We start from the raw sequence: 11,841 nt of genomic DNA on the forward strand, positions 1-11,841 counted from the left end.
AAGGACCAAGAGGCCTTTATACTCAGAGGGCGATGGCAACATAGCTTACCAGCTGAATGATGTTCGAGACGCTCAGCCAGTTTGCTCGCTTAATGTTCTCTCCTCCTTCCACCAGCCCCTCGTAGCCCTGCAAACAGAAAAGCAAAGAAGCAGACGTGAAAGGGTGCCTTGCTGAAGCAGGGCCTGTCCAGCCAGCCAACGCCCAGCAGCTCCTGCACGGCTCATCCGATTCACTGGTCCATTTTGGCTATGCATCTCTCTGGGCCTGGGTGAGGGATCGGTGAGGCAGACACATCACGGGAGAGTGAGACTGTAAAGCAGCTCCTTGGCAGGACGGCAGGTAACCCTTGTGAGAGTCCCCGCAATGGCAACTGCAGACTGGGGTTAGTGCAGAGCCTGCTAGGCATGTCCAAGGCAGCAGGAAGGTAATGCTGCCCCCAGGTGACTGACAGTTTGGGTTCAGGGCCCCGCGTCGCGTCGGTTACTGGCAATCAGAAATTCCTCCCTCAGCCACAGAGCATCTCCCTGTGTCTGCTAAGGGCCGAAACAGACCAGGAGGGACACAGCTAGCTTCCCCTCTCCTGTTCCTCCTCCCCTTCCCTGCCTTTCTCCCTCAGGAGCGAATGGGGCACGGAAACCCTCACATCTCACTGTGCGTGTCGGATAGGGTTGCCAACTTTGTAATATTTAAAAAACGGACACTGCCCTGCCCCTTCCCCTCCTCTTCCCTGAGGCCCTGTCCCCATTTACTCCTCTTCCCCCCACCCACCGTTGCTCACTGCTGTTTGCCTCTCCCCAGTAGATCTGACCGGATACTGTCAGGTCCCCTTTTCAACCAGACTTTCTGGTCAAAAACCAGGCACCTGGCCACCCTAGTGTGGGGGAAGGGGAGAAGTTAGCTTAGTTCAAATATTTACAATAAAAAACTCAGGGCCAGATCCTCAGCCTGTGTAAAGCCAATGGAGTAAATGGCTCTGCGGTGGGAAGTGCCCCTCATGAGTGCCAGGAGGAGAGCAGGAGCACCAATGTTTTGCTTCACAGAATCCGCCCAAGCCAAAGGCTGCTGAGGGACACTTCGGCTGCTGGGGTGGCTGGAACAGGCATGCAGCAGTGCCCAGTAGCATGCTTGCAAAGAAGGAACAGAACAAAGCTCGGGACCTCCTGAGAGTTCAAGCGGGAATCACACCCCACAACCTCCCATGATAGGCTGCAGGGGTGAATGGCGTCAAAATCTCACTAGCTCTTCAAGCAGTTAGCATTTGTAATCCAGCTCCTTGTGGGGAGGGGAGGAGTGGCTGGGATGGGGGAGGGCTAAAAGAAGGCAAAGGGGAAGTTTTAAATTGTCCTCTTCCCAAAATAGCCTGCTGCTATGTTTCCGCCACTTTTACACTTATTTGCTAGTGGACAAGCTCAACAGCCCAGATTTGACTTTGGGGCTTGAGGAGTTCAAGGAGAAAGAGCAGGGATTATAAAAACGAAGCGTGGTTAGATGTTGGCTGCGTGTGTGTTTATTTAGTGTGTGGTTTCAGCTTTGCGCAGATAGCAAAGATAGCAGACCTTAATTAAACTGCCCACATCGTGGACACTAGTGTGGTTAGATTTCAGCTACATGCATGTTTATTTAGCGTGTGGTTTCCAATGCAAGCCTGGGGCCAGCCCTTGTTGGCAAAATGAGCTAGATCCATACCTTCCATTTGTAATGGCACAGCGAGAAAACCCTCTGTTCCCAGTGACAGATTAGCCACTGGGCCATGGGGGCCTATGCCCAGGGGCCCCGACCCTCTCCGCCTGCCACCCCAGCGCTCCTGCCGGGGAGCAGGGGAAACCCTACCCTCACCCCACTGCCTGGCAGGAGCGCCAGCCGAGGGGTCAGAGGGCCATGCCCAACCCCATTTACCTGGCAGGAGCGCGGGGGGATGACGACACGAATCCCCACTTGCTCTGGCCCATGACCCCACAGAAGCTTAATCCACCTCTGTCCATCCCAACTGGATGCGGCCATACAACCCGGCTGCGCACCCAGCAGCAACTGTGCTAAGAACCTGGCAACTCTCTGCCTTAAACTGAAGTCACCACAAATGAAGCTGAGCAAGCCCATGGGAGTGAAGGGGGAGGGGAGAGGGGACCCTTTAAAAGAAATGTCCATGATTGTAGGGATCACGATACCAAGGAGCTAAGAGAAAGGACTTCTCCTGCTCAACAGCTCTGCCAATGAACCTGTCACAAGCTATAGCTAACCCATCTATCCCAGTTTGGGGTTTCCACTGGGCAGAAGCCCTCAGTCACGTCAACTTGACGTTAACACACTGGAGACTAGGAGTCACAACTCCTGGGTTCCACCTAGGGCAAGTCCCTTCTCCTCTTTCACCCCCGTGTAATCATTTGCAAAGCAGGGGTGCGATCATCCTTCCCTTTCACAGGCAGGCTCTGAGCAGAGGTCACTAGAGGTGAAAGGATGCTGAACTACCAGAGCATAACCAAACCAGTGTATTTCCCCCTCCAAGTTCCATAGGTGGCACTTAGCCATTTACAGGACAAAGCTATACAACCTCTACCCCTTGAGAATGACAGAAAAAAATATTGAATCGAACCTCATAGATCAGGAAAACTTTTGCTCCAACGTATATTCCCATGCGAGTCACAGCACGGACGGCGGCATTCATACCTGGAAAGGGAGTACAAAATAAATCATAGTCAATACTGAGCACTAGGGCATAGGGGCCACAAAACAGGGACCAGTCCTTATAGTCCAGAGTTTCAATATGGTTCACGTTGCTATTAGATCAAAGCAATTTATAATCTCGATAACAATCACAAAGTTGGGGGAGTAAGAGTATAGGTTTATTACTATTTCTCACCATTATGAAGGCAATTCAACAACAGATACATAGACTAGGAGTAGGAAAGCTAGCTACACTTAATACAGGTAAGTAGCTTTCATGTACAAGAAAGTAACACCTTATAAATAACCACTTCCTCATCTACAGCTAAACCAGACCCAATAGAATAAATACGCTCACAGTACCTGAGTCCCTCCAGATTCTTCTTGCACTGTGATTATACAGATTACCAGGCCTTCCCAGTGGCTAGCTTCAACCTTGGGAAGAGTTATAAACCTTGCCCTCAGAACATTCTTTGTCTTTGACAGCAGGTGTTAGCTCTTGTATTCCCCAGCATGTGGCTAAACCTCTTATTTGCCTGGCAGGGTTAAATGGGGAACCCCAGGTGGCTTCTGGGGGGGAAAGAGAAGAAGATACTGAAATGAAGAGGGGAGGACGGAATGTAGAAATGAGAGGGAGAGAATAAACAAGAGGGGATGAGGAAGGAGAGAGAGACATGAGAGCAGGACCAAGGAAATGAGAAAGTAATTGTAGGAATAAGGGGTGTTTTGTTTTGTTTTGTTTGGGGAGGGGGGGCGGTTTGCTTGGTTTTTCTTGTTTTTGTTTTTTAGTTTCTTTCAGCTACTGCTATTAGACTGACAACCATAGCAAAGGTTTCAGAGTAGCAGCCATGTTAGTCTGTATATGCAAAAAGAAAAGGAGTACTTGTGTCACCTTAGAGACTAACAAATTTATTTGAGCATAAGCTTTCATGAGCTTACAGCTCACTTCATCGGATATTTCACCATAAATCCTCTCGCCTAAAGCTTTGCAATTCCTCCCCCTATTTGAAAAGATGTGAGAGTGGGGAGTACACCAGACAGAAACAATCAAACCCATTTGTTCCAACCAAAATTAAAGTGATCACCTGTGAAAGTGCTGGACTAGAAGGACGGTGGATAAAAATTTAAAAAAATCTGACTTTTTTAAATTAAGTTGGATTTTTTTTTAAAAAAAAACCTCTTATTTCTGAAAATATATTATAATTTAAACAAAAGAAATCTGATTTAAATAAAAAAAATAGTTAATCCCTCTGTTTAAGAAATAAGAACATAAGAATGGCCCTACTGGGTCAAACCAAAGGTCCATCTAGCCCAGTATCCTGTCTTCCGACAGTGGCCAGTGCAAGGTGCCCCAGAGGGAATGAACAGAACAGGTAGTCATCAAGTGATCCGTTTAGCTGTAAATGTGAAACATAACATGTAAGGTCGTTTTAATACAAATAAACTTCACATGCTGTTGTGTGTGTTTAATTAAATTCCAGTTACCATCCTAATGCAGCTTGATGCAAAGCATGCACAAAAAGTTAATTATCTAGTATAATAAATTAGTAAATAAGCAATATCTCATTCACCATTTTCTGACATACTAAAAATGTACAGTTTATAAAAATCTGAAAATATTAAGCTGTATAGTTACTTAAATAAATGTATATAGTTATAGTTTACCTTCCTAGATAGCAAAAAGATGTACCAAATATAGTGTCAAGGTTCTATTTAGTTGTAAATCAACACGATTTAATGGTTATATATCAACCAATGAGTTTGCACCAATTAAAATAGATTTAAACTGAGGCTTCCCACTCAGTGATTTAAATTGCTTTGATTTAAATCAATCCCCGCTGCCTAGAACCAGATACCGTGCAGGCAGGTACTTCACTAGTGGTCTAGTAAATCCAAGGATCTGTATCCGCCTCACTATTTATTCCAGGATCGGACAAGTCCTGATTAGACACAGCCAAAGCGAGTGGTGCTTGTGAAGGAATATCACAAAGGACTAGGATGAGCCCTCCAGAATCATTTGACTTTTGGCCTAAATCAGATGGACTCCAACTGCTTGGAGATGAAAGGCTGTTAACTGACTGTGAGATCTCCTCTCTATGGCTGGTTCCACACTAGCTTACCCCATCTGATCACAAGTGCTGATTAACATTATGTAGCATAGAGCAGGTTCCCCTTAATGCTCTTCCTTCACATCTATCTCCTTTTCCTGTTACTTACCACAGTGCTAGAACCGTTTGGTTCCTCCCTTTCTCTATGGGTGCTCCTTTCAACCCAAGTTTATTTCAGGTCCTTGGAAGATAATGTAGCAAGTCTCAGCTGTTTTCCCACCTGATTGGGCAATTTCAGTTTCAGATCCCAGTGTCTGTCCCTTGGGGTTAGAGTTGTGCCAATGGGGGACAGGATGGCTAGCAGTTCTTTGAACAAACCTCCACGTCCTGATGCTTCCTATGAAAATTCAGGCTGCATTAACTTTGGCTTAGTAGACCACACTGCCAAACAAGCCAGCCTTTCATTTGTGTTCATAATGGGCCGACTCCAGTGACATCGCCAGAGATTAATCTGACCCAATATATTTGTGTGTTAAAATGCATTAAAAACCACTTTTCCTTGTTAAAAAAATTAAGCCAGTCACTCAAAGCAAAAACATAGCTGGCCAGGTGAATCCCTACCCAGATATACAATCAGCCTTTATCAAGGGGCAGGCCTCAAACATGTACCTGGCATATACCAGCCTGGGAGCTTAGGCTACCAGCTGTGGCAAAATACACTGGTGCTAGAAACATTGGTTTTTTAAAGTGACAGCTCAGATTCTGCAGAACCCCGATGCTGCTTGTTGAGGAAGGTTTCCTGTTCACCGCAGGAAATTGAAGGAGAGGATTTCTCAAGTATCTGCCCAGGGGGGAGCCTTCTAACCTTTGTTTAGAGGTGACATGCAAAAGCACTGCTCAAAGTTACAAGCTTGCCCACAAGATGCCACAAGAAAGAAAAATGGAGATGGCGGTTTAAGAAGAGAAGCAGTACTGTATGGTCAAACAACCCCAGAGATTTACCACTGCCTTGCAATCCAGAGAAATGTGAGCTGCACCCCTCCTGGGACTCCTCTGACATGCCAAGTACCATGCCAGCTACCCTGAGCAAAGGCATATGGAAAAAAGGGTTAGAAATGGAACAGTTCGTTCACGCCTTAGTTAGCTGTTCTTTGTGCTTTTACTGACCCTGGCAGCAAAACTAGGACATAAGCAGCTCAGACTATCAGAGAAGACAGTGATGTCACATGAACATTAACATTACAAAAACAACGAGGAGTCCTTGTGGCACCTTAGAGACTAACAAATTTATTTGGGCATAAGCTTTCTCTCAGGTGCCACAAGGACTCCTCATTGTTTTTGCTGATACAGGCTAACACAGCTACCACTCTGAAACCTATTAACACTAAGTAGTATCTGAGGCCAACCGGATTGGAGCCTCATCATCCTAGGCACAAACACAGAAGTGACAGCCCATCCTCCCAAGAGTTCACAATTTAGGTCGGGGTGGGCAAACTACGGCCCGCGGGCCACATCCGGCCCCTTGGGGCTTTGGATCTGGCCCGCGGGATTGCCACCGCCACGGGCTCTGCGCCACTCCTGGAAGCGGCCACACCACGTCCCTGCAGCCCCTGGGGGTAGGGCTGGGGTGAGGGGGCAGAGAGCTCTGCACACTGCTCTTGCCTGTGGGTATCTCCCCCAAAGCTCCCATTGGCCAGGAACAGGGTACCGTGGCCAATGGGAGCTTCGGAGGAAGTACCCACAGGGAGCTCTCTGCGTCCCCCATCCACCCCAGGGGCCGCAGGGACGTGGTGCCAGCCACTTCCTGGAGTGGTATGGCATGGCGCGGGGCCAGGGCAGGCAGGCAGGGAGCCTGCCCTGGCCCCGGTGCGCACCGCTGCCACCCAGGAGCGGCTTTAGGTAAGCAGCACCGGGCCGGAGCCTGAACCCCTACTGCAGCCACACCCCAACTCCCCACCCTGAGCCCCCTGCTGTATCTCGCACCCCTCCTGCACTCCAATTCCCTGCCCTGAGCCCCCGTCGCACCCCTACTCCCTGCCCTGAGCCCCCTGCTGCATCCCGCACCCCTCCTGCACCCCAACCCCATGCCCTGAGCCCCCTGCCGTATCCCGCACCCCTCCTGCACTCCAAACCCCTGCCCTGAGCCCCCTGACGCATCCCGTACCCCTCCTGCACCCAAACTCCCTGCCCTGAGCCCCCTGCCACATCCCACTCCCCTATTCCCTGCCCTGAGCCCCCTGCCGCATCCCACACCCCACCTGCACCCCAACCCCCTGCCCTGAGTCCCCTCATACAGCCCGCACCCCTCCTCTGCCTCAACCCCTTTCCCTGAGCCTCTTCCTGCACACACACCCCCTCCCATCCCCCACACCTTAACTCCCTACCCTGGCCCTGCAAGCAATTTCCCCACCCAGATGTGGCCCTCGGGCCAAAAACTTTGCCCACCCCTGATCTAGGTGAATGAGACAGACAAACTAATGGATTAGGGTGGGGGGAAAGAGGGTAAACAGCATAAGTGCAGTTCTCAACCAATCAGGAGCAGCAATAACAACTTGTCACCTGCCAGTGCCTAGCTGTTCTCAGGTCTTGTTAAAATGGATTTGTGCTGGAAATGGCCCACCTGTTGATCACTTTAGATAAGCTATTACCAGCAGGACAGTGGGGTGGGAGGAGGTATTGTTTCATGATTTCTGTGTGTATATAAAGTCTGCTGCAGTTTCCACGGTAAACATCTGATGAAGTGAGCTGTAGCTCACGAAAGCTCATGCTCAAATAAATTGGTTAGTCTCTAAGGTGCCACAAGTACTCCTTTTCTTTTTGCGAATACAGACTAACACGGCTGTTCCTCTGAAACTCTAGAGCGGTGGTTTTCAACCTCTTTTCATTTGCGGACCCCTAAAAATTTTCAAATGGAGGTGCAGACCCCTTTGGAAATCTTAGACATGGTCTGCAGATCCCGAGAGGTATGTGGACCACAGGTTGAAAACCACCAGCCTAGTTACACTGGGCCAGATCTCGCAAACACTTACACACGTAAGTAGCTTTACTGTGTCTATTAACTTCTCCGAGGCTATTCATGTGAGTTGAGTTACTCTCACCTGCTAGGTTTCAGAGTAGCAGCCGTGTTAGTCTGTATTCGCAAAAAGAAAAGGAGTACTTCTGGCACCTTAGAGACTAACCAATTTATTTCAGCATAAGCTTTCGTGAGCTAGTGTTTGCAGGACTGGATCCACTGTGCGTAATTACAGCTATGTACTATACTTACTGCTCCTTCGAAAATTTACAGAAGACTGATGGAGCCTTTAAACATACAAAATAAGATCATTTCTATAGTTTATCCTTAAATTGACCTAACAGTAAGAAATGCCCCAGTCTACTCCTAGCCTTTGATTCTGAAATCGGAGCAGTGCCTGTCATCATTAACATGCTCTTTGCCCTGCCAGACAAACATCAATGAAGTAGGAGTGAAGTTGCAAGAACAGATTGTGCAAGCACTTGTCTACAGGCTAGAAAGATCTCCTTCAGGGCACAGCCACTCCCAGAATTCCAGCACTCAGCAGAATCTAATGTTGGCTTTCTAGCTAATCCTTGGACTGCAGCATATAAAACAAACTAACGCACATGAGGCTTAAACAAGCTGTCTACAAGTTTATCCTATGTCTGAGAATGAAACTGCACAGAGGAAAAATACAGTAATCCCAGCCATGTGGATCGGCAAGAAAATGCATTGGCAGGATATCAATAAGTGCTGGGCTGATCTCTAGGGCCCCGATTCAGGAAAGCATTTTAGCACGTGCTCATAAACCTAACTTTAAGCATGTGCTTAAGTGCTTCCCTGAATTGATATTTGGGGAAATGGGGTATTTTCTATCAGGCAGGCAGGCTCCTCCTTCCCTGGTTTCATTAGTCCAACACCTTAAAACAAAGCTTAGCGAGGTTAATTTAGGCACCACCAGACCTCTGTTTTCCAACTTATCGCTGCCATTTCCACTAGGGAAGAAGAGGAATATAAAAAGGGGTTGTGATATTAATAATAGTACGGGGTGCATGATCTATACAATAAACATGCTGAGTCATATCCTCAGCTTGTGTAAATCCACGTAACTTCATTGAAATCAAGGGATCTATACTGATTTACACAGGTTAAAGATCTGGCCCATCGTGCTCAACATGTTCATATTGCATGCAAATAAATTTTACTGCCACAGTAGGATTCAGAAATTGAGGCACAAAGAAGCCAAGAAATTAGGAATTAAGGCCAGATTAGGAGATCTAAGCGTACAGAACTTTGCCAAATGACTGCTAATGGGGCAACATGATAACTACAAGTATTTGAAGGATGTAAACAAATAAGGAAAGAGAAATTGTTTGGGGTTTTTTCTCAAGGGCACATAACTAGGAGTATTATGACGATCTATATAGCACTGCTGGTGTGGATGGCAGTTTTAGACAAGTGACAAGACAAAAGCTTTGCCATAAAGTTTAACAATCTAAATTAGACAGATTACTCAACGACAACAGACTATGGAGGGAGGTGTCAACTGAAAACAAGGGGAAAAGATACAAAAGTATTTGTATATAACCCCATGTTTTCAGTTGCTGATAGTTTTCCAAAACTTTCACCTTTTAGGCTCAAGTTTTCCAGAACGGCTCTCTGTCTCAAGTTGAAATTTCTGGAATGCCTGGGCACAGCTGGATCCGCCCCTTTGGAGTGTAAGAATGAAAATATAAATGATACTCTCACCATTATAAAATCGGTTCTAGATCTTTATTTTAAACTGCTTTACTGCTTACAGGGCTGCGGTTGTGAAGATGGAATTGGCACTCTAATATTCCCCTTATTTTAGAAATAGCGTGCGTGGAGCAGCTGCTGTTATTACATAAGGGTGCAGGGGGCAGATGCAGACACTAAAGCTCATTCTTCATTTTGAAAGGTGGGCATTGGACTGCAGAGGTCAGAGCAGACAGTGGCAGGCTGCAGAACCCACCATGCCCTTGCTGCTATGTTAAGCAATGTTTAAATCAAAAGAATCCGTGCCTTAATAAGAACAGCACCCTGTGCTCATATCATTATAGGCTCTTATAAGGGGTATAGTTTAGATGCACTCTTGCCATTTCTTGATGTTTCAGTGCTTATTATTATTAATCATGGTTATTACAGTAGTGCCTAAGGACTAACCAAGACCAGGGTTTCATTGTACTAGGTACTGTACAAACAGAATACTAGATAGTCCCTGTCCCGAAGAGCCGACAATTGAAATACACCAGACAGACACAGGAAAGGTGTAGCTCACACAAGCAGAGTGGACAATGTGATGGCAGCAAGTGGCATATTAGTGCCCTGATTTTTTTTACCCATATGAAAGATGAACTGATTAAAAAAAAGAAATAACCATTTAAGATGCCAAATGCTCCTGAAGATTACATTTTAAAACAAAAAAGATACAATATAGTAAATCCGTTTCTTTACATCCTGACTGTAGCTGAGCAGATTTTTCATTACTCTGAAATCTCTGCTATCAGTGTAAACAACCAGTATTACCATCACCCTAATCACAGATTCAATAACTGTGCCATAAAGTGGTAATACACTGATCTCCTGGTAGGGACTGTTCCCTTTATTTCCAATCCCTAGTCAGTTTCACTGCAGGTCACTCCTGGGCCCCCATCTGGTCTGGCTCACACACTTGGCAACTATGTAAAAGAAGCCGGTAGGGCAGGGTAACCTCACAGCGGCCACTAGACCAACAGGCAGGCCACAGCCAGACAGTAGGCACAGCCGCTGGGGGCAGCGGGGCAACATGCCCCATACATTTCACCCTGCTGGGTTTGTGCCCCTCATGGCAGAGCTGAGGGTCATTGGGGCCTGGCTCTCAGAGGTGCTGAGCGCTCACAGCTCCAGGTGCACAGGCCGTGTGACTGAGCGCAGGGCACCATAGCGACAGGCAAGGCCTGGCACGCGAGAGGCCTGGGTGCTGCACCTGTGGGTGTCAGGGCGAGAGGGGATCCCCACCTGGCTCCCCTGCATCGCCCTGACCTCTATGCCACTGGCCAGGCCCTCTGCCCAGGCAGGGCCCCCGGCCTGTCCCCCTCCACCCTCTAGGGCCCAGGCACTGCCAGGCCACCTGGGCTGAGAAGGGCTCAGGGATCGGCTGGCGATGTCTGGCCACCACGCGCGCTCCGCGATGGACCTCTCAGGGCTGCCCACCCGACCATCGAGGGCTCCGGGGCGATTAGCAGTGGCGCCCGCCCCGCCGCGAGGGTGCTGAGCGGCCGGAACCTCGCCTCTGGGATCTATTGCTCAGGCCGGTCGCCATGACTGGAGGCACGTTCACCAACAGCACACACGTGACTCCGCTTTGGGCACGTGCGACCCGAGACCCTCAGTCCCCCTCGGAGGGGGCGAAGAGCGAGCCCGAGAGGAGCCCGTGCAGGCCCCAGGGACGGGGGGGGGCGGATTGGGGGGCCCGGAGCAGCCCCCGGCGAGGGGAGGAGGCTTGTGGGGGCGGGCTGCAGGCAGCCCCCCTGGCAGGGAAGGAAGGGGGGGCCGGGGTGCGGGGAGTGGGGGGGCTCACCTTGCGCGTCCCCCCCGCTGGTGAGCACCGCCAGGGCCATACCGGCCCCCGCCATCCGCAGCTTCTCCAGGTCCAGCGCCGCCGCCGCCGCCATCCCGCCGGCTCCGCGCCCAGCCGCCGCCAGCGCAGCACCGGCCGCAACCAGCCGAGCGCCGCCTCCCCGCGACCTTCAGCCTCGCTCCGCCCTGCCCGGGCCCCCGCCCCGCTGCTGCGGCCGGGACACCCGGCTACTGCCAGCCCCGCGTGCCTTGACACCCCAGCCCCCGCCCCCATATAGAGCCAGCCCCGATCCCCCCGCCACTGACACCCCCCTGCTGTGACACCCCCGCCCCAGCAACCCCCACCTCCGACTGACACCCATATAGAGACAGCCCCAACCCCCCCGCCACTGACACCCCCTGCTGTGACACCCCCGCCCCAGCAACCCCCACCTCCGACTGACACCCATATAGAGACAGCCCCAACCCCCCCGCCACTGACACCCCCTGCTGTGACACCCCCGCCCCCATATAGAGCCAGCCCCGATCCCCCCGCCACTGACACCCCCCTGCTGTGA

General features: G+C 49.8%; 1 protein-coding gene across 1 annotated transcript in view; it reads right to left on the reverse strand.

The window, feature by feature from the left end:
- The window catches only part of PFKL (phosphofructokinase, liver type), a 35,967-nt gene extending 24,520 nt beyond the window's left edge, over positions 1–11,447 (reverse strand). The window contains exons 1-3 of the mRNA XM_073360333.1: positions 11,286–11,447; positions 2,592–2,665; positions 50–127 (exon numbers count right to left, since the gene is read on the reverse strand). Of these exons, the coding sequence (XP_073216434.1) occupies positions 50–127; positions 2,592–2,665; positions 11,286–11,379 (246 nt within the window). The 5' untranslated portion in view covers positions 11,380–11,447. The remainder of the gene's footprint in view (positions 1–49; positions 128–2,591; positions 2,666–11,285) is intronic.
- Between the last annotated feature and the right edge of the window lie 394 nt (positions 11,448–11,841).

The sequence above is a fragment of the Lepidochelys kempii genome, chromosome 9, assembly GCF_965140285.1.
Source record: "Lepidochelys kempii isolate rLepKem1 chromosome 9, rLepKem1.hap1, whole genome shotgun sequence".
NCBI lineage: Eukaryota > Metazoa > Chordata > Testudines > Cheloniidae > Lepidochelys > Lepidochelys kempii.